At 37.7% G+C, this 19,315-nt stretch overlaps 1 protein-coding gene across 1 annotated transcript in view; it reads left to right on the top strand.

Annotated features, from left to right (window-relative positions):
• The window catches only part of tsc22d2 (TSC22 domain family 2), a 40,259-nt gene extending 27,379 nt beyond the window's left edge, over window positions 1-12,880 (top strand). Inside the window, exons 2-3 of the mRNA XM_059340827.1 lie at window positions 9,647-9,698; window positions 10,416-12,880. Of these exons, the coding sequence (XP_059196810.1) occupies window positions 9,647-9,698; window positions 10,416-10,727 (364 nt within the window). The 3' untranslated portion in view covers window positions 10,728-12,880. The remainder of the gene's footprint in view (window positions 1-9,646; window positions 9,699-10,415) is intronic.
• The last annotated feature ends 6,435 nt before the right edge of the window (window positions 12,881-19,315 follow it).

Here is a 19,315-nt window from a genome sequence, read left to right as displayed (position 1 = left end):
CATTTTCATCCCGTCAACGTTATCTTTGGAAACTTTTCTGACATTTGACCTTTATTTATCCGGGAAAAGTTTACAGAGCACACATGCCTCATTTTCAGCGTCGTCTTGCTTTACACTCAGTCAGTTGAAGGCATTCACAAATAGGGAGATACCCAATATAACCACAGGCGTCTACTGTTCGTCACTAAGCATCCAGTCTGGACCAGCGCTTGGTCAAACGTTGCACTAATAGCTGGGGCTTGGTGATTCATCAAATTTGACTTCTAATTAAGACATGGGCCCTCAACAACTATGAAAACCAAAAAATCTAGATAAAATATTTATTTTGCCCCATTCCATTTTACAACGCCTAATTTTTTTTTTTTTGTTATTTTACAATGTAGTTAATCTTATTTTTTTTAAAGATATTTTTTATAGTTCTTTTTAAATTTCTCAATTTTTTACATTTATTTGTTATTTTTATAGTATTCATTTAAATCTAAATATTTATATCTATTTTTCTTTCTTTTTTTTTTAAATTATTGTTTTACAATGTAGTTATTATTTTTCTTAAACTTTTTTTCATTTAATTTATATTTAAAGTTCAAGAAAATCCACTGTTAAAAAGTCAAGAATTTTTCAATGAAGAAGTTCAATAAATGCCTGATGTTTCCAGTCAGTGAGTAATAGTGTTAGATTATCATGATCTCAACATTGACCAAAATAATTGTGATTTTGATTTTTGAGATTACCAAGCAACCCTATTAATTAGCACCTGAACAGTTTCACCTTCATAACCCCAGATTCTAATCTTTTAGATAACTTTTTCTGTTGTATAATGTAAAGTCATGATTGAAGCTCAAACTTTGCAGAAGCCGACAGAAGCCAGAGTGAAAAACAACGTCTGAGACGAGCATCAGGCTCAGTGTTTTTGCAGCATAGTGCCTAATGACATTAGTGTGACCCAAACCCTGCACTTCAGAGAGAAAGCCCAAATGAGGCTAAGTCCTTGATCCCGTGGTAAATGCTCTGCTGAATACAGAGGCTCGTTAACGGTGAGGTGCCAGGATTTTCCCATTAAAGCCTCAAGAGTAACACTATTACTTTTAACACATCCAGTGGGGTCTTAATCCACATTGAGCCAAACCAGTGGCACAGGCCCAAATCACTCGGGGAGGCAAAGTAAAAAGTAGTGAAATATGATCTTGAGGCACATGGTGCACAATAAATTCAGGCGGTGAATATATTGAAGGCTGGTAGACCCCTGCCCTGGATCTCCCGCTGCTTTTGCATATGTAGTTTGATGGCCACTTTACACTGGAGCTCTTTATCATTTCTTCTGGAGCTGTGTAAGGGTGGCTCAGCAACCATTAACAAACATCCCTGCTGGCAGTTATTTCAGCCTGTAGTAAAAGGCTAAAATAACGAGGCTTTCCATAAGCCGTTTAAATTAACGATGGTGATCTGCTGTCTCATGGATTCAGATCTTATCATTTGTATTAAGCCCCTGGGAGCCTTGATCCCTTCTCATGCTCCCTGACGTCCGGTTCATCCACCAAGTGGTCTGTGAGAGGTGTCTTAAAGGAGGACAGTCTGGCGGGATATTTTTGCACAAGTCTGGTGATTGTGTAACAGGCGAGGGTGCGCATGGGACAGTTCCTTCAGTCTGTTTACAAGGAAGCTTGGTGGCAGCTGACACACCTACTCATGACTCTGAGTTAGTGCTGGAAAAATAAAACTTCCATCTACAGACAAGGGGTCTCTGAGGTCTGTCTTATTTTGTTTAGTCTCCATTGTGTCAGTTTGGACCACCCTTTATGTAGACGACACGTCCCAACAATACAGCGTCTGATAAATGTTCAGAAGCACATATTAACATACTTCCAGCATCCTGCAATTGTCAGCGTTGTTTGAAGCCTCCAGTGCAAAAAAGGACAGACGTGTTTAGAGTCAAGATTCTTTGTTTTGTGACTACTTCAGTGCAAAATGCAAATTTAAGACTTTATGGGGAATTTCAAGTATTCATGGTGTTCCTCATGTATTGTGTCACTTGTTTCTTTCACCTCAGGTGTCAGGTATTGCATCCTGATTAACAGGATGATGGTATTTAGTTTCCTACTAACAGAAAATCAACAAAAACATTGTTTGGTTATGAGCGGCAATTGTAGTGTCACGATTCTCCTAGCCCATGGTTTGATTGGACTTTTAAGCGATTGTTAAGGCTGATACCAGTACCAGTTTTGGAGAGGATAATTCACCGATAATTTTAAAGATACTTTTACCTCCAGACCATTGGTCTGCAGGGGTGTGCAAGCATTCATTAAAACACCAGAAAATCATTTTTTTTTAACTTTCTGTGTTAATTTTCTTGGACCAAAATCCCCGCTTGATATGAAAGAATTAAAAGAAAGTTTAATTTTAAAAAGCAGTCTCATCTCAAGGTCCATTTAGAAGCAGTTTGGGGCTTTTGGTCATATTGCATGATCCTCCTAAGTTTGACAAATTTTTATGGAAATGTGCTCTAGTCGTTCAAATTTTCCCCCCTGAGCACTTTAAGGATTCATCTTTGTTTTCTTAAAAGTTGTAATTCTTTCATCTTGAGCTTAAGAAATGTTTGGTTGATTCATGTAAATCTACAGAAACTGTATCTGCAGTATGAACTATGCTTTTCTAAATGACTCGTTCCAACAATACATCTGAAAAAAAGTTCAGAGGCACGTGACATACTTTTAGCATCCAGCAATTTTCACCATCATTTGAAGATTCTTTGTTTTGTAACCATTGTGGTGCAATTTGCAAATTTAAGTCTTCATGTTGAATTTCAAGAATTCGTCACCAAATACCAAGTATTCTTCATGTGTTATGTAAGTTGTTGCTCTCTTGTAAAACTCTTGTTTCAGGTCATACTTTTGTAACATGACGACTATGTTTATGGCATTTAGGTTGAAGAAATACCGGACACAGCTGCACCACATTCTAGCTGGGTTTCGTTGCTTCCTACGCATACTTTTGCCATGCCGTGTGCATTTCAGAAGTATTTTGCCTGTGAAGAGTAGTCGCGATCAACTCGGGTGACCCCTTACACCCATTGACCTTTTCTTATTAAGTGTTCAGTGTAATCAGTAACACTGGTGTTGTCACACGTTCATCAACCGGTGGAAAAGTTACCTCAACATGGCATCCATCGGCATTGGAAGGATATATAGGAGGAGAAGAGTTTCCTTCAAAATGAATCTGTAAACATTAAGTTAAACTTCACTACAAACGTTAAATCACTCCTCTAACTGACATCTACAGTATTGTTTTGTTTTTCACAGGTTACGTTTCTTTGGAAAACCGGTTGTGAGTGCTGCCACGCTCTAATTTTTCTGGCCAGATATGTAAACACGATGGACTCTCTCCTGCAGAGAACGCCCTCCTGCAAAAATACCGGTCCCTTTTGTTTTCAGAGAGGGTGATCATTAGTTAAGTGGGTTGAGTTATTTTGACCTTTTCAGTTAGTTCACTAGAGAAGCCACTTTCAGTTCTCTGGACCTTTTAACAAACGTGTTGCACTTCCAGGTTCATTTAAAGCATCTGGATGACACGGTTTCACTTGCTATTCCACAACTACAAATGGTAATGCACACAAGGGTCCGAGCTATGATCATAGCATTCCTGTGACCATTTAATGACTTTAACAGAAATAATGAGTGGTTATATTTTGAAACAACAGCTTGTAAAATTCCCTGATTTAAAAAAGGAAACAGAAAAGAAGCTTCTTGTTTCTGCCATGACAATGAATTCATTGTGATCAAGACATGACTAAACTGCTCTTGCCTGAAGCTGCTTTGTGCATTTTCACAGGAGTTTTGTGTCACAACTAATTGGAGCCTCTGCCGACCTCATCTGGCGTAGAAGCTGAACTGCATCTTTTTAAAACAAACCACATGAGCTGGGCTGTGCATCTGGGAGACGACTACAGTGAGTCGTCACTGAGGACATTCCTCTGTTGTTACAGCCCCCCGCACTCCAGCTTTTGTTTTGAAATACACTTACCAAGGGAGGGGGGTTATCACTGAAGGACTGAGGTCTAATTTATTCAGCTGCCTCCCCCTACGGTGAGTGTTGGCATGCTTTGCAGCAGGGACGTGTGCCGGTAAATCTGGGCCTTAATAGAGAACACATTGCATTTGTGATGCTTGAAGAAATCATGTGATAAACTCAGAGACGGAGGACACCACACTTTGCTCCTGCACATGTCTCCTATGATGTAGAGCCATAACATCATATTTACACTGATGGCATTTATTTTACACCTCTCTCTGGAGCAGCTGCAGTGTGTGAGCAGGTATAGGAGCTTGGTGTCAAACATGAAACATACTGACCATGGAAAAGCTCACTTAAGTCTTTTTCAAAGCAAAAACTGGACTGTTTTAATAACAAGTCCTCGGTGAAGAACTTGACTGTGTGTTGTCACAGCGTGATGGTGGCTCTGACACAGATGTCTCGGTTTAGAGGCACTGGCCTCGGGGCAGGAGGCGTCCAGAGTTGGAATGCGCTGCCTTGTGGTCCTGGAGACTTTGTTTGGGGGTGGGAGGGGTTGCGAGTGCATGTGTGCACTGCCTCAGGAAGACCCATGTTGAGGTTATCACAGTCAGTGGTCCTTATATAAACCACCACATGTCTTCCTCCTTGAATAAAATGTACAGTTTGCTTTGTTTTGCTTGGCCGCCGAACGGCAACAAATTAGTTTGTCTTCTTCTTACTTGACAAGGTGATGTGATCCAACCTGTATATCCCTTGTTATTTGTTATTGATATAAACAGATTCCAGCCTTTGCTGGAGGACATTCTTCTGTCTTCTTGTCCCATATATGTAAAATGTTCAGTTCAAAGGCAGGGTTATTTATCACCCATGGTGGAGTGCAACTCATTTACCCTGCCGCCATCAGATCAGTGTGGATCTGTCATGCTATATATATACATATATATTCCCTCCAAACCATTTAGATACAAGATTTAACAAGAATTCAGACTAGATTTATCAGCTGACATTTTTATGTCTTAGTGCCCACGTGTTTTATTCTTTGCATTGCCTCGAGAGAAGCGGAAGGCTTTCGAAATGTGGAGCGCTGCATTACAAATTAAATTTAATGCAAAACACGTGGATTCATCCAGTGGATTCCACGTGGTCTTCTATGGTATGGAAGAAAGAGATGACTTGATTGCTCTGTATAATCAGCTGTATCGATCAAAAAAATGTGTTGGGCATTGAATCAACAAGTGCTTCAAAACAAACAACCTCATATGTTGTTTGTTTCTACCCTTGAATATGATCCACAGGATCCACACATCCTCGGATCTAAATGTCAAGGTCACTGTTAGCCGTGTCGAGCGGTCGAAAAAAATAAAATAAATAAAAGGACTTAAAGCCACACCATGTTGGCCTTGGCTCCCTGCGTAATTACTACAACCCTAACTTCAAATTAACCCATTGAGGCCTAAAACGCCTGTAAAACCTCTGGGCGATTTTAAAATAAGTCCCTAAAACCTGAAGTTTTTCTGGAAATTCAACAGAAGTGTCAACGCTTCTACTAAATAATAGATTTTTCAGCCTCTGTAGCAGATAGAAATGAAATTCAAAAAGTATTTGAGAGCTTATACAAATACTACAAAACGACGCATCTGCTTTCCAGCCTTCAATGGGTTAAGATGAAGATTTCCTTTATTAGTCCCACAATGGGGAAATTTCTAGTATTACAGCAGCAACGTGGATAGCAAGATAGAGAGGAGCTTCAATAAAAATAACAATAAATAGTAAACAAGTATACAGTATACACAGTATAAATGAGAAATATAAAAAAAGTATTAGCAATTCAACAAGTAAATATAAATAAATAATTATGGCGGTGGCAAGGCAATCCTGACACCCAAAAATATATGAAAAAATATCAACTAAAGAAATGTTGAAAAGGATTTATTATATTTGCTATAATAAAATCCCTGTAACTTTCTGTTTATCATGATCTACTGTAGTGTTTAATTGCACTGATATGAACTAAATGTCCACGTGACCAGTACAAACCTACAGCATCCTCACGTGCATTTGAGTTTATCACTAATATACAGTTAATGGGGAAAAAACCCTTATTAATCAGCTTTCCATGGTGTCCACATGTGCTAATTTATCTTGGCATCAACATCGATACAGAATCATCACATTAAAGGGGCAATGGACAGTCAACACGTGAAGAAACATGGTGAATAAAATCTTCTGCATCATGAAAATTGCCGTGGGGATAAAGTTTGAAACTAAATCAATAATTTGGAAGCAAAAACTGCAACACAAAGGAGCAGGAATAAGGAGACTTATTTGCCAGTGCATTCAAAACACTGTGTCCTTTTTTAATTAACATTTAGCCTTTGGATAAGGCGTCCTGTGCCTCTGGGGTGGCAGTAAAAATGTTTTTGCATACAGTGGTGTGAAAAATGTAATTTGTACACGAGCCGCCGTAGAGGAGTTTATTAAATGTTAGGGAGGAGGGAGAGGCTGAACTCCGCCCCATTGTGTTGTCACCATGTGACCGAGCAGGCTTTAAGACACACTCAGCCCTCATGCAAACAAGAGACACTCGTGTGTGTGAACGCTCAGAGGAGTTTTACAGTTGTATCACTTTGGAGAAACTTTGGAAAGAAAACCGACAACATGCGCTGCACTATGAGCTACAGTCTGCCCTACTCACCGGGAACTTCACCCACATATTCAGGGCGATTAATGGCTTACAGAGCGAGATGCGCCAGGTAATGCACCTTTATATTCAGTACGCTATCTGCCATTTCTTTTACTGTCGGAAGATATGAGGTTCTTACCCTGTGTCCCACACGTTTGTTAGAATTTATTTTCATTTTTATGTTCTACACGTGGTTGTATTTTTTTGTTTGTGTCCTGAAAGAAAAGGGTTTTACGTGTCTATTTATTTGGGTTTCGGGGCATTATTTTATTTGAATGCGCCAGGTAATGCACTTTTACAGTACGATATCTGCCGTGTGGGATTCTGCGAGATGAGTTAAAGTTTATACGCTATGTTAGAACTTTTTTTTGCATTTCATGGCTTTGTGTGCCCTGAAATACCCATATTTTATGGATTTATTCATTCGGGTTTCGGTGCATTATTGTACTTGATGGTGTTTATTTTTTTACATTATTGGAATCTGAAAACTTTAGTTTGTCAGGGTGAAACGGTACTACCTTCACGTGTATCTGAGTGTTTCGTGCCATACTGGACATGACTGAAACTATCTGCACGATAGTCATTTCCTCTCGTGCAGTGCCCTGCATGTTGCAACTATTTAGCCATCAGCTGTTTTGGTATGCAGGCCGATCTCATGTCTCTGGTGCTGACAGAGCGACATAGCTTTATTTTTCCTCTCGTGCTGCATCTGTTTGGTGTTTATAGAGCTTGCCCCCCCTTCTGTTTGGTGTTTATAGTGCCCCCCCTCCACGATGCGCTACGTGAGCGCCAGCATGTATGCCCATAGTTCACTGGAGCACTATGTCCTGCTGTGGGTCAGTGTGGAGATGCTCTGTTTTGTTTTAAACTAATCTGTTATTACTGCAGTGAGTTCATGCTTTGAACCACCTTTCTTCTGTATTTATCCAGGTTCACGCTTCATATTTAGGCACAATTTCTGGAGAAAAAAAAAACCCCTGGATGTAGTTCATATAAAATCACAGCTGACATTTAACTTACTTTGCTGTAACCTTCCATCCCTTTAAAAACATTTCTTCTCAATCCAGATAGATGTTTTCACCACATTTGGCTAGTTTAACCCAGTTTATGTCTCTTTGTGTACATTTTCTAACTGAACTGATATCCCAAACATTGTAAGATGCGGTCTGCACATTGTGTCCCCCCCCATGATTCCATGTTGTTGTCACAGCACCGTCTAGCGGCGGGAAAACGCTTCGGTCCTTTCTGTTTTTGGCATCTACATCCGAGCAGGGCGGTGATTGTGCAAGAGAGCGCTGTCTGTCGAGACGCTTAAAGATTTTGTGTGATTTCTCTTTTCTTAAAAAAACAAACTTGGCATCGTGTTAATCGTGTATGAGGATCTTTGTCTTGGGTGCGTAAGTTGATCGTCTTTTATGTGGGAAAGTGAGACACGTTGTCTTTTCTTTCTTTCCTTAAAGGGGGGAGGGGTGGACAACAAAATGTTGCGCTCCTCTGAAGTGATTTGGAAACGCGTTAACGAAGTGAGATAGACGCGGTGTGGGTGCTTCACATTCCGCCACAACACGATTAAAGTGTTTTTTTTGCGGAGAAGAGAGAACAATGAGATTTCCCTGATAATGCAAATGGATCGCTGATGGCGACATCAGCCGCACCCGTTACATGAGTCCTGCAGGAGAGGAGCCCACACTCCCTGTAATCTGATTTCATCCAAAGATCAAAGCTGATAGGAAATGAAATGTCGCTGTTAACACCATCACAATGTCTCTTCTGATTGATCACGGAGAGGTTTTTACTAAAACGTGTTGATGAGCAGCGCTGCATTGTGCGTTTTACTTCGCGTAAATCACCTCAGGAATGTACTAATGGGTTTATTTAGCCTTTTGTGTTAATGTTCTTGTGACCAGACAGTGATTCATACATGACATGGTCTCTATCAAAAGGTGAACACCTGTTTTTTCTGATGAAAGACGTCATGTGCTGCTGTCATAATGGAAATTTTCACCTGGTCAAGTTTATTTGTGTTTCCACGTCATGAAGTACCTCCAAAGTGAAGACATAATAACCTTAATGCAAGAGTAGAAGATCAGGAGGGATTATTTGTTGTTGCAAACAAAACCAGAGTTTATTTATTGTTGTATTCATCCATTTCTTTAGTGTGTAGTGTCAGGGATGAAGGCTAATGATGCCTATTAACAGCACATGTTGGTATGCCTGACTCTGAGGATTTCTTGGCTGAAAGCAGAGATGTCTGAACAGGTTATGTGGGTGTAAGGTTCCAGGTAGCAAAGTAGCATTTAAATGTAACTCTTTTCCACTTGCTGGAGATAATTGGAGATATTTTTTAAAGCAGACAATCCACCAATTTTACACACACAGTCCTGTTTGTTCTTCGCACACTTAACTTAAACCATGTTTTTGGACCTTGTGCTATCCTATTCTTTGCTGCTTTGATTTTGCTCAGTTAATCAAAATCACTGTAGTACCCCTTAACGGGCTGTTAACTGTGGGATGAGAGATCGTAACCGCCTCACTCTTCAATGCTTATTTTTGTGTTTAATCTCTGCTATGGTGATAAGTATAGTCTTAACTGTGTGTTTTAAAAACGGTACCATATTTGTAACATCTTCTTCAGCATTTGCTAACATTGACCAGTGGCTCTTTATAGGTTTTTAAGTTTTTCTCTGTGGCTTTTTCTATCAAGTGCTCTATAAATAGAGTGGGGTTTTTTCGGTCTCTATTTTCATCTCATTCTCCAGGAAACGGTTGACTGTTAATCGACACATCACAGAAATGCATTTTGAAGCAGCAGTGAAATCATCTGGGGTCATCTTTCTCACGTTATGACCCAGATTTTTGCAGTTCAGTGATTGTGAAAGAGCTGATGTCAATCTGAGGCGCGTGGTTGACATGAGATGGGCATCTTGTGGTAACTTTTGCTCTTTTTCTCCACAGTGCATCCGGTGCCAGCGTCGTCGCCATCGATAACAAGATTGAGCAGGCAATGGTGAGTTATCCACAGATGTATAAGTTATAAAAAATGTGGTCAGGTGACCCACTTTTCTGCATTAGCTCGTGCAGTGACTTGTTTCACATTAAATATTCCTACTGCTGACTGACTGTCTGTCTCAGACAATGGATGCACAACCCACTTTGATGTATTGATAACCTACATTCAGAGCGTGAAAGCTCTGTCATATGCTCTCCTGAACAACCAGCTATCAGTGGGCCTCTCAAAGAAACTCACACATACAATAAATGCAAGCAGATAACTCTGCATTGCCCACACAGTTTGACTGACAGCTGATTTCTTGAAAATGCTGTTGTAACCCCCGCACAGCAATGACACTTCAGTGCTAAAAAAAGATCAGACTACACAGTGTTTGTACAAGACCATGAAAGTTTGGAAAATGCAGTTATGCTTTCAGGGTTAGTATTATGCTTGCTATATATTTAGGTTACTATTTGAAAAATGCATCTGACACACGTAAGTTTTTGGTTTAGGTACTTTGAAGGCGGTTGAGTTTGCCTTTACCCTGCAGACAAATGAGTTTGATTGACAGGTGACCTCTTGAAAATACAGTTGCAAAAAAACCCCCAAGGCAATAACACTTCAGCACTTAAAATAGATCACACGTAACCCTTAACGCTGTGAGATATCATGTGTTTCTTTGTTTGCGAATTAGTTTGTGTGCTGATGTTAGTTTTCCTCTCTCTCTCTCAGGACTTGGTGAAGAGCCACCTGATGTACGCTGTCCGCGAGGAGGTGGAGGTGTTGAAGGAGCAGATCAAGGAGCTGTACGAGAGGAACTCTGTGCTGGAGCGAGAGAACGCTGTGCTGAAGTCGCTGGCCAACACGGATCAGCTGAGCCAGCTGTCCAATCAGCTCACCCCGGGCAGCGCGTCGCCGCCGCTGCAGCAACAGCAGCAGCAGCAACTCCAGCTCATCACAAACAACAATAACAACAACACCCCCTTGGCTCACCACGAGGGCAGTCAGAACGTCCCCCATCAGCCCAACATCACCTCGGCGTGATTCCCGTTCCCCCAAATACACAAACACACACCTCCCATGGACAGGAGTGGAAGATCCTGTTAGTAAAGACAACAACTGCTACCGTCCCCTCAGCTTCATTAAGCAAAAGGCTCTGCGTTAAATATGCTCCATTTGAGGAAAAAAAAATCAACAGCGACATCTTCGTTTGCCAACAAGAGCCATGCTTCAGTGTGTGCACGTTGTCGTCACCGGGCTTCACATTATTAAGACATTTACCACCCCTCAAAGTCTTATTCTGTCCCCCGTGTTTGGCTGCAAAAAGCTGAAAAATAAGGAGGGACAGAGGAGCTGGTGCACACCAGAACTGCATGCTGTTCTTGTGCAGGAGGGTGGGGGTGGGGGTCAAAGGGCACAGAGAGCTTGATTTGTTGGGGCAACAAGTGGTGGTAGAGGGCGATGCAACCCTGTGAGAGGTGAGAGGGTCCTGTGACATCCAGCAGGGACTGTCCTCCCCAGTATCCCCAATCCCACATCACTCCAGGGCTGAAAGAGGCCAGAGAGCCGAGGGAGGAGTGGGGGAGAGGATCCGTCCTCCCTGAGCGGAGGAGGGAAGCCGGCGGAATGAGTGGAGCGAGTCGAGAGCCTCGGCTTGTTATATGCTGCAACAAACGCTTGTGTTGTTTTCTCAGAGCCACCATACTTTGACATGAATCATAATACTTTTTTTTTTTTTTTTTTTCATTAGTTCAGTTTTGGTATTTGCATTTATTTATTTCAGGGCTGCTATTTTCATAATGTAAATGAACAATGTCATATTAACAAAAAAAAAATCAATAAAACCTTTCTCTTTGGTCTTTTGGTATTTAGAATCTGTCAGGTATTACATTTGGTAGTTCTCGCAACAAGTAGATCTCAATAAGTAGGCAATAAGTTCCATAATAGAAACTTTTCTTTCACATGAGATAGTGCTAACACTAAAGCCGAGCTTACATTAGGTGAAATCCAGGTTGAATGTATATTTTGTAAAGTGTAAAGTATTAAGAGCGACGAGGGTTTGTACAGGAGAACGCCTGTTGTTTAAGATGTGATGGGATGTTTCGATAAAGAAAACTATTAATTTACTTTTTCTAGACTTTCTTTGTCAAAACAGATAAAATTTGGGGGTTTGGTCGGGGGAATGAAAAGCTGTGAAAATTGTTCGACCTACTTTATAACCAAAGACGCAAAGCTGTGTAAGTCTTTTTTTTTTTTCTTTCCCATTTTTAAATGCACACTCTTACTTTTCTTGCTCTCTCCTTCCCTATATTTTTGTTGCTGTTTTGCATGTTCTGCATGATATATAATCAAACCACTTTCTTACCTCATGTTTTTATCCAGCACTCTTTATTTTTTTTTTGTCAAGTCTGTGAATGATTGTGAAAGGGTTTATGAAAGAGAAAGGGAACAATGGGCAGAGAGGGTGGAGGAAGTAGTTGAGGGTAAAAGAAAGAATGGCAAGGTGTTTGTGTCAGATGGAGAGAAGCACCTCGTGCACAAAACCGTCAGAAAAGGAGCCATCTTTTTTTCTCTTTTTTTTTCATGTAAATGCTGTGTTAAATTTCATATGCAGAGAAAGTTTTTGTTACATTGCAGATTTTAATGTATTTAATGAAATGCAGCAATTAGATTTTGATTGTAGTGTACACACACTTTGCTTACACAGAAAAAAATTACAACAATATCCGCAGAAAAACAAAACAATGGAAACTATTAAACATTTCACACTTTAAAGCTGGAACCCAGTCGATTGTGTGTGTGTGCGCATATTATGGGATGTCCTGTACGTGTCACGTCTTTTGTGCCTCCTGTGCCGTCGTCTGCTGTCGTCAGGCGATTCGGTTTCTTTCTCTGTGGCTTAGAACCAAACCAAAATGCTTGGTAATTGTACAATCAGTCATCTTTTTACAGGATGGACTTTGATTTTCCTTTTTTTTTTTTTTTTGCAAACAGGCTTATTTCTTCTATCATTAGAGTATTTCTTTCTTTTTTTTTTTTTCTTTCATTTGAAGGAGATGCCGTGTACATGCCAAGTGTACTGTATGAAAGTGATCACTGAGCCTTGGAGAAAATATCTTAACAATGCCCTTGTAATGTGCTGTTCAGACAATTTTAGTTTTCAGTCAAAAAAATAAATTACTGTTTTATTAAGACAATGTCTTCATGCTTTTCTTTTTATTCCCCCACTGGAAAAAACACAAGAGGACTACTTTACATTACATTTTATAAAGATTAACATTTATAACAGGCCTACAGAATACTTAACATTTATTAACAGTAATATATAAACTGTTAATAATAAACTATATATTTTAAATTGAAGTTTGTTTTTAAAATTGTTCAACTATATATATATATATATATATATATATATATATATATATATATATATATATATATATATATATATATATATATATATATATATAGAACAATTTTTAAACTTTTTTATTAAATTACATTTTGTTATATTCATAATTTAACAAGCATCAAAAGGCAGTGTACAGAGAAATAAAATGAACATATTAAAGTAAAATGACTAATTACTATATTTGGCATAAAGAAATAGATTTTTTAAAAAGCTCACTACTTATTTTCTACAGACAATAAAAGAGACAGCTGACATTCAAATCAGCTCTAAATATTTAAATGCTAGCATACTTCTTTCTGTGATTTTAGAAAGATTGCATATACATTTTTATGTATATTTATTTTAAAAAAATATGATCAAAACATCCATTTAGTAGGGACGACCAAGTTACTAAGATTAGAAGTTAATGAGACAAAATAAAACTGCAAAGACAACATAAATACATCTTGAAATAAGTCCCTCTACACATCATGTACATAGTCAAAAGTAACTTAGTTAAAGAGTAGCATCTTTAGGAAAAAGCTTTAAAATGTACATACATACAGAAATCTAACCAAAAATATATATTTCTGTGATGTGAACATCCCTAGCTCTATTTTTTTCTTCTTCATAGAACTCATCTATTATATAATCTATTAAACAGATCAAATGTGCTTGCCAAGAGAGAAGTAAACAATTCCTGTTTGTTTGCTTTAAGGATTTATAAAAACCTGCCTGAAAGCTGACACCTGGCACAGAGACAGGTGTGAAATCCCAAATGACAGAGTCACTCATCACTTGAGACATTAATCATCGATTCATGCTTGTTCCAATTTCCAAAGCAACTCAGGCATGTAATCTGATGTCGTCCATCACTACGGAGCGGATGTCCACTGACAGATGATGTCAAACAAGATGCAGTAAAAAAATTAAAATAAAATAAAAAATATATAAATGTAATATAGGCTGTTATTGTTATACTTGTTAATCTCACCTGTGCATTTTCTACTTATTTTATTCTAATATTATGCATTTTTCTATTCTCCCAAGTTTTATTTGATTATATGCACAAGTAAAGGATTAAAAAGAGAACTAAATAAATACATGAAAATATAATTAAAAATGTTGTTTTAATTGCCATTCATTTTTCTAAATTGAGCAAGAAGTAATAAATTATTCACCCAAAGTCAACTAATCAATCTTATATAATTCTCTGTTGTTTGGTGCCCAAAGCGTGTCTTTCCCTTCAGCGTGTGTTTGTTTATTATTCTTGCCAGGTACTGACTCCACCCTGTGTTTCATGACACGTTTGTCACGTCCTAAATCAAACTGTGAAATCGTTTTCCAACTAAAATAAAATGTGTGCTCTCTCATGATTCATCTGAGTCTCCCTGATAATCCATTCCAGCACAGCACGTATACAATACTTTGTCTTTGTTTAACATGTCTCTTCTTGCAGTTCTGCGGTGATCAAGATAAAGGGCAGCACACTGTGGCTTCAGGTTATCATCATCAGGAGGAAAATTATGTAATGATAGAAAAGCATTTAATCATCTCTGATCTTTATCGGTCTTTAGCTCTGACCTGGAAAAAGTCCCACCTTTGTTTCCTTTGAATTAAAGTGGCCTGTTGATGCAAATGACAGCTACACTGCAAAAAAGGTGTGTTTAAAACAACACTGTAAAAAATGCCGTTGCTTTTACAGAAAAAACTGGAAGCTGTGGTTACCAGAAAAATTCTGCAAAAAATACAGTACAAATGTAAACAACTTTACAGAACAACTTGTAAATTTTACTGGTATTCAATGCTCAATAAATAATAACTGAATGTTAATTTATTGGTATTCAATGCACAATAAGCAAAATCTGCATGCAAATTTTGCATAAAAAATTAGTATAAAAGCAGTGTCATCCTGTTAAATTAGCAGTAAAGGACGGTATAATCTACAACTTTAAAAACATTTTTTAAAAATTACTACAGTTTTAGGATGTAAAATGTACAAGTGGTTCTGTAAAGATGTTGACATATGTACTGTATTTTTTACGGAAATATTCTGGTAACCACAGCTGCCAGTTTATTTCTGTAAAAACAACGGGAAATTTTTACAGTGAAGATAAAAACACTTAATCTGAGGGAAATTATCTTCAATAATAGATAATATCAATCAATCAATCAAACTTTATTTATATAGCGCTTTTCATACATATAAATGCAACTCAAAGTGCTTTACAAAAGATAATAGATTTAGCTTTACAGATAATAGATAATTTCACTCAACAAGATTTCTTAAATTAAGATTGTTAAATCTAGAAATAAGCATGTTGAACACTTAAAATAAGAAATTAACTCTTAAAACAAGATAATTGATCTAACATTTCTAAATCTAAAGTTTTTTTTATCTTAGTAAGAAACAAACAATTTGCAGTGTAGATTTCCGCGTGGGATGGGAGTTTGGTTTCATGACAGAGGGCATGCCAAGAGGAAGACATTTTCCTTTTCTCAGCAATTTCCCAAGTAATTGAGTCACAAACATTTCACTTCTTTGGAAGCAGAGCCTGACATCTGACCCTTTAAAATGTGTTTTCCCCCCTAATGGCTCCTGTTTTGTATCATGAATGTAACCTACAGTTGAGCAAATAAACCTGTAAATGCAGAATACAGACAGAAAAGTTGCATCTTTAGTTGCGTCCTGTATTATGTCCATTTTTCCCCACATTTCTTCCATCTGTGCCTCTTGCAATTTAAAACTATTATGTCATTTTCTCCATCATGTAGATTTCTATCCATTGATCTACTTTCCCCCATTTCCTTGTGATAGCTTTTTCCCACTCACTTAACCTTCTTTTATTTGTACATTTCCTTTAGTAAACCTGAATTACACAGATAGATTACCATGTAGATCATAGGGATATTGTATTGTTTTGTAAACATTTGTATACCATGTTCCAAAACATTAATATTTTGTGCTATTTTCAAAATAATAATCCCTCCAGGGTGGTAGATTTACTGTATGTGTTAATATATACGCTTGACCTCAGGTGTGTTGAAAATTCCCTTCATACTCCTGAACTGGATGTTCCCATTTTACTTTTACACATTTAGTTGAATGCTAAGTTGATATACATTTCTGATATAGTGTAGATATAATTTTTCTTATTTGCACTTTGCAGAAGTAAACACCAGCTGCAGCCCTGCTGTTGGGTTGACCTAGAATTATTTTATGTTTATTTTTTATCATGTCAAAAATCTTGTTTGTAGGCTTTTTTAAACATTAACCTGCACTTGGGAATGACAAGGCATTGTGTTGTACAACATGAATATAACAGACTTCAGGAAATTATAGTCATTGATAGGTTTTGTCAGACATTAATCCAACCTTTAGGCTAAAAAAAGGCTTTGTGGGTGTTTTCTACACTACACTTCTTTCTCTGCTTCTTGCTAAATGTCTTCTAAACTCTGTGAATGCAGGTTTGATTTTCTTGCCGCATGAGACAAAACCACATCACTGGTTTTCTGACTCATCCATGAAGACATAGCATTCAAGAGCAACACAGAAAAAGGGAACGTATGTTGCAAACTAAAGAAACTGGATCGACGGGCTCTGCGTCACCATGACTCTTCCTTCATGCTGCAGCAGGTTACAGCTCTGAGTCACAGCTGCACACAGAGCTGCGGTGAGAGCGGGGTGTGTTTTCCACGTCACTGTGAGCAAATACACTTCAGTAAATGCAAGACCATGAATGAAGCATGAAAGCTATATCAACATTTCATCTCCATGTGACTTGAGTTGTCGTGACGTGTCTCCTAACACGTATCAAATATGTGTATGTGTCATATAAGGAAGTTCAGCAGAATATATTGTGTTTATGTGGAATTTTAAGGCCCTATTACTTCCTCTCCCCACTGCACTTCAGTGGGACGCTCCACTACATTTATTTTAGATAGTAATTACTTTTCCAGATTAAATGTTTACATTAAAAAATCTACAACATTAATGAAGTGTCAGTGGGCAAAGCAAGACGTTTAAATATTAATAGCACATTTCATTACAAGAAAAGTGAATTTAATACTTCAAAATCTTACCAATAACATTTTTAAGGCCCTATTTTTTTTTCAAACTTCTCTTTATTGGGTTTTTTTTTTCATTCACGTACGAAAATAAAAAAGGTACATGTTCATTTTTGCTTGAAATCAACACGGAAGAACAGAATGATAGTAGAAAAAAGCAATTAAAAAAAACACAAAAAACCCCAAAACAAAACAAAAAAAAAGACCAAAGCAAAATAAAAACAAAAAAAAAAACCCTAGGTGGAGTCAAATCAAATATCAAAACAAAAATAAGGTTTACAAATAAAAGAGATTTAAATATTAATAATACAACTTGGAGGATGTCAAGTTTTCCAAAATTTACATTTGTTAATTTTTTTGGGGGTTATATTTAGTATAATAGTCCATAAATGGCTGCCATATTGTGTAAAAGGTATCCTCGAAAGTTTCAACTTGGATAAATGAAGCCTGTTTAAAATCTTGAATTGCACCAGTCCATGTCTGATACATACAGATGAGGAGTGCACATGGTCCTGAGCCTTAGTCCATTGGTTTTCTGAGATTTCCACTGCAAAGTCCTCCTGCCAAGCTTCCTTTAAATGTTCAAGTGTGGCTGTGCAGTCCATTTGTGACAGAGTGTTATACATATACACCCTATTTTTATCGTTAATTACTCTAAAAGGGGCCATTCTTCTAAAACGTACTTTTTTATGTGAGCTAAATTTTAAATGGTAAATTAGCTGCATATGTATACCGCAGATATGTGGCCTAAGGACCAGAATCGGCCCACCAAAGTGTCCAATCCTCCCACTGGTTGACTTTGCAGTGTGTTAAGTCATTGATTCCAATTTTTCAATAAAATGTTCTGTTATTCCAGCAGAAACAGAGTATCAGATGTGAGGTAAAATGCTTATTCAGAGGCTTTTCTTCCCCAAACATAATACTGTTCTTTGAAAAGGACAATGAAAAATTATTGTGGTCATATTTAGAGATATTAAACATTGTGCAACACAGTGTCAATCAGCAGCTTCAGCACAAAAGAATCTGTATTAGAATTCTTTCTGAAAACCATACTGGTAAAAACAACTGGTTTATACTAAGGTTTCAGACATACTAAAAAATGTCCCCTACTGTTAAGCATACTAAAAAACTCTACGCATACACAGGTATTGTTAATAGTGAAGCTCCAGACTTACAACAAGCTTCTCTGGTTTATGGCTTTGGGAGAGAGTAGCTAAATATTGATTCAACTCTCTCTCAGGCCATGGAATTTGCATATTCAAAATCAGATTTTATGCAGTGTTCTCCTTGAAAAAACTTCCTGTAAGGATTTCACATCACCATTAAGAGACTTATTTACATTATTGCACTTCTACTGGAATGTAGAGCTGCACTCATGTGGGATTTAAAATATTTTCAGAGATAATTTGTCATCTCTGCAAAACAGTCACTCGTACCAAACAGTACCAAAGAATGAAGCTGTGATTTATACTTTTCAGGGACTGCTCACATTGTGTGTGTCAGTGAGTTACGTAAGAACAATTACTCACCATTTGGTCATTTCCAACCACACCCAGCAATTATTGAGGATGAGGTTTACTGTTACACAGTGCAGCACTCTGCCCTCTCTTGACTCGCCACTGCCACCAAGAGATAAAAGGGATTCATGTAAGCTTGAGAGGTGGAGTTAGCACATAATTTAAGATGGTGGTGCCATCATGTGGGTGTGATATGAAAGTGTTAGCTGAGGTGGAGCAAACAGCAAGGGGTGTTTCATAGCATCCTCAGGTTAAATGCATTATAGACACTAGAAATTAACATTGAAAACCCAATTTCACAATTATTTTAACCCAGTTTCCCCAAATGGATCAATAAAGTATTTCTGATTCTGAATTGCTATTGTATAGTTTTGTTTTATGATTTCTCTCTCTCTCTCTCTCTCTCTCTCTCTCTCTCTCTCTCTCTCTCTCTCTCTATATATATATATATATATATATATATATATATATATATAATATGGCTTCATACTGTCATACGGTTTCCCCCCTTTATTTAAAGTCCTTGCCCCAGACTGGGAGGTTACAAATATATGACAATAAAGCTATAATTTAAAAAAAATCTACATTCATAAATATACACATAATATATACATATAATATATATTAAATTCTTACATGGCAGTGGTTGAAAGTTA

Source organism: Centropristis striata, chromosome 9 (genome assembly GCF_030273125.1).
Source record: "Centropristis striata isolate RG_2023a ecotype Rhode Island chromosome 9, C.striata_1.0, whole genome shotgun sequence".
Taxonomy (NCBI): Eukaryota; Metazoa; Chordata; class Actinopteri; order Perciformes; family Serranidae; genus Centropristis; species Centropristis striata.
This window is presented reverse-complemented; position numbering and strand designations above follow the sequence as displayed.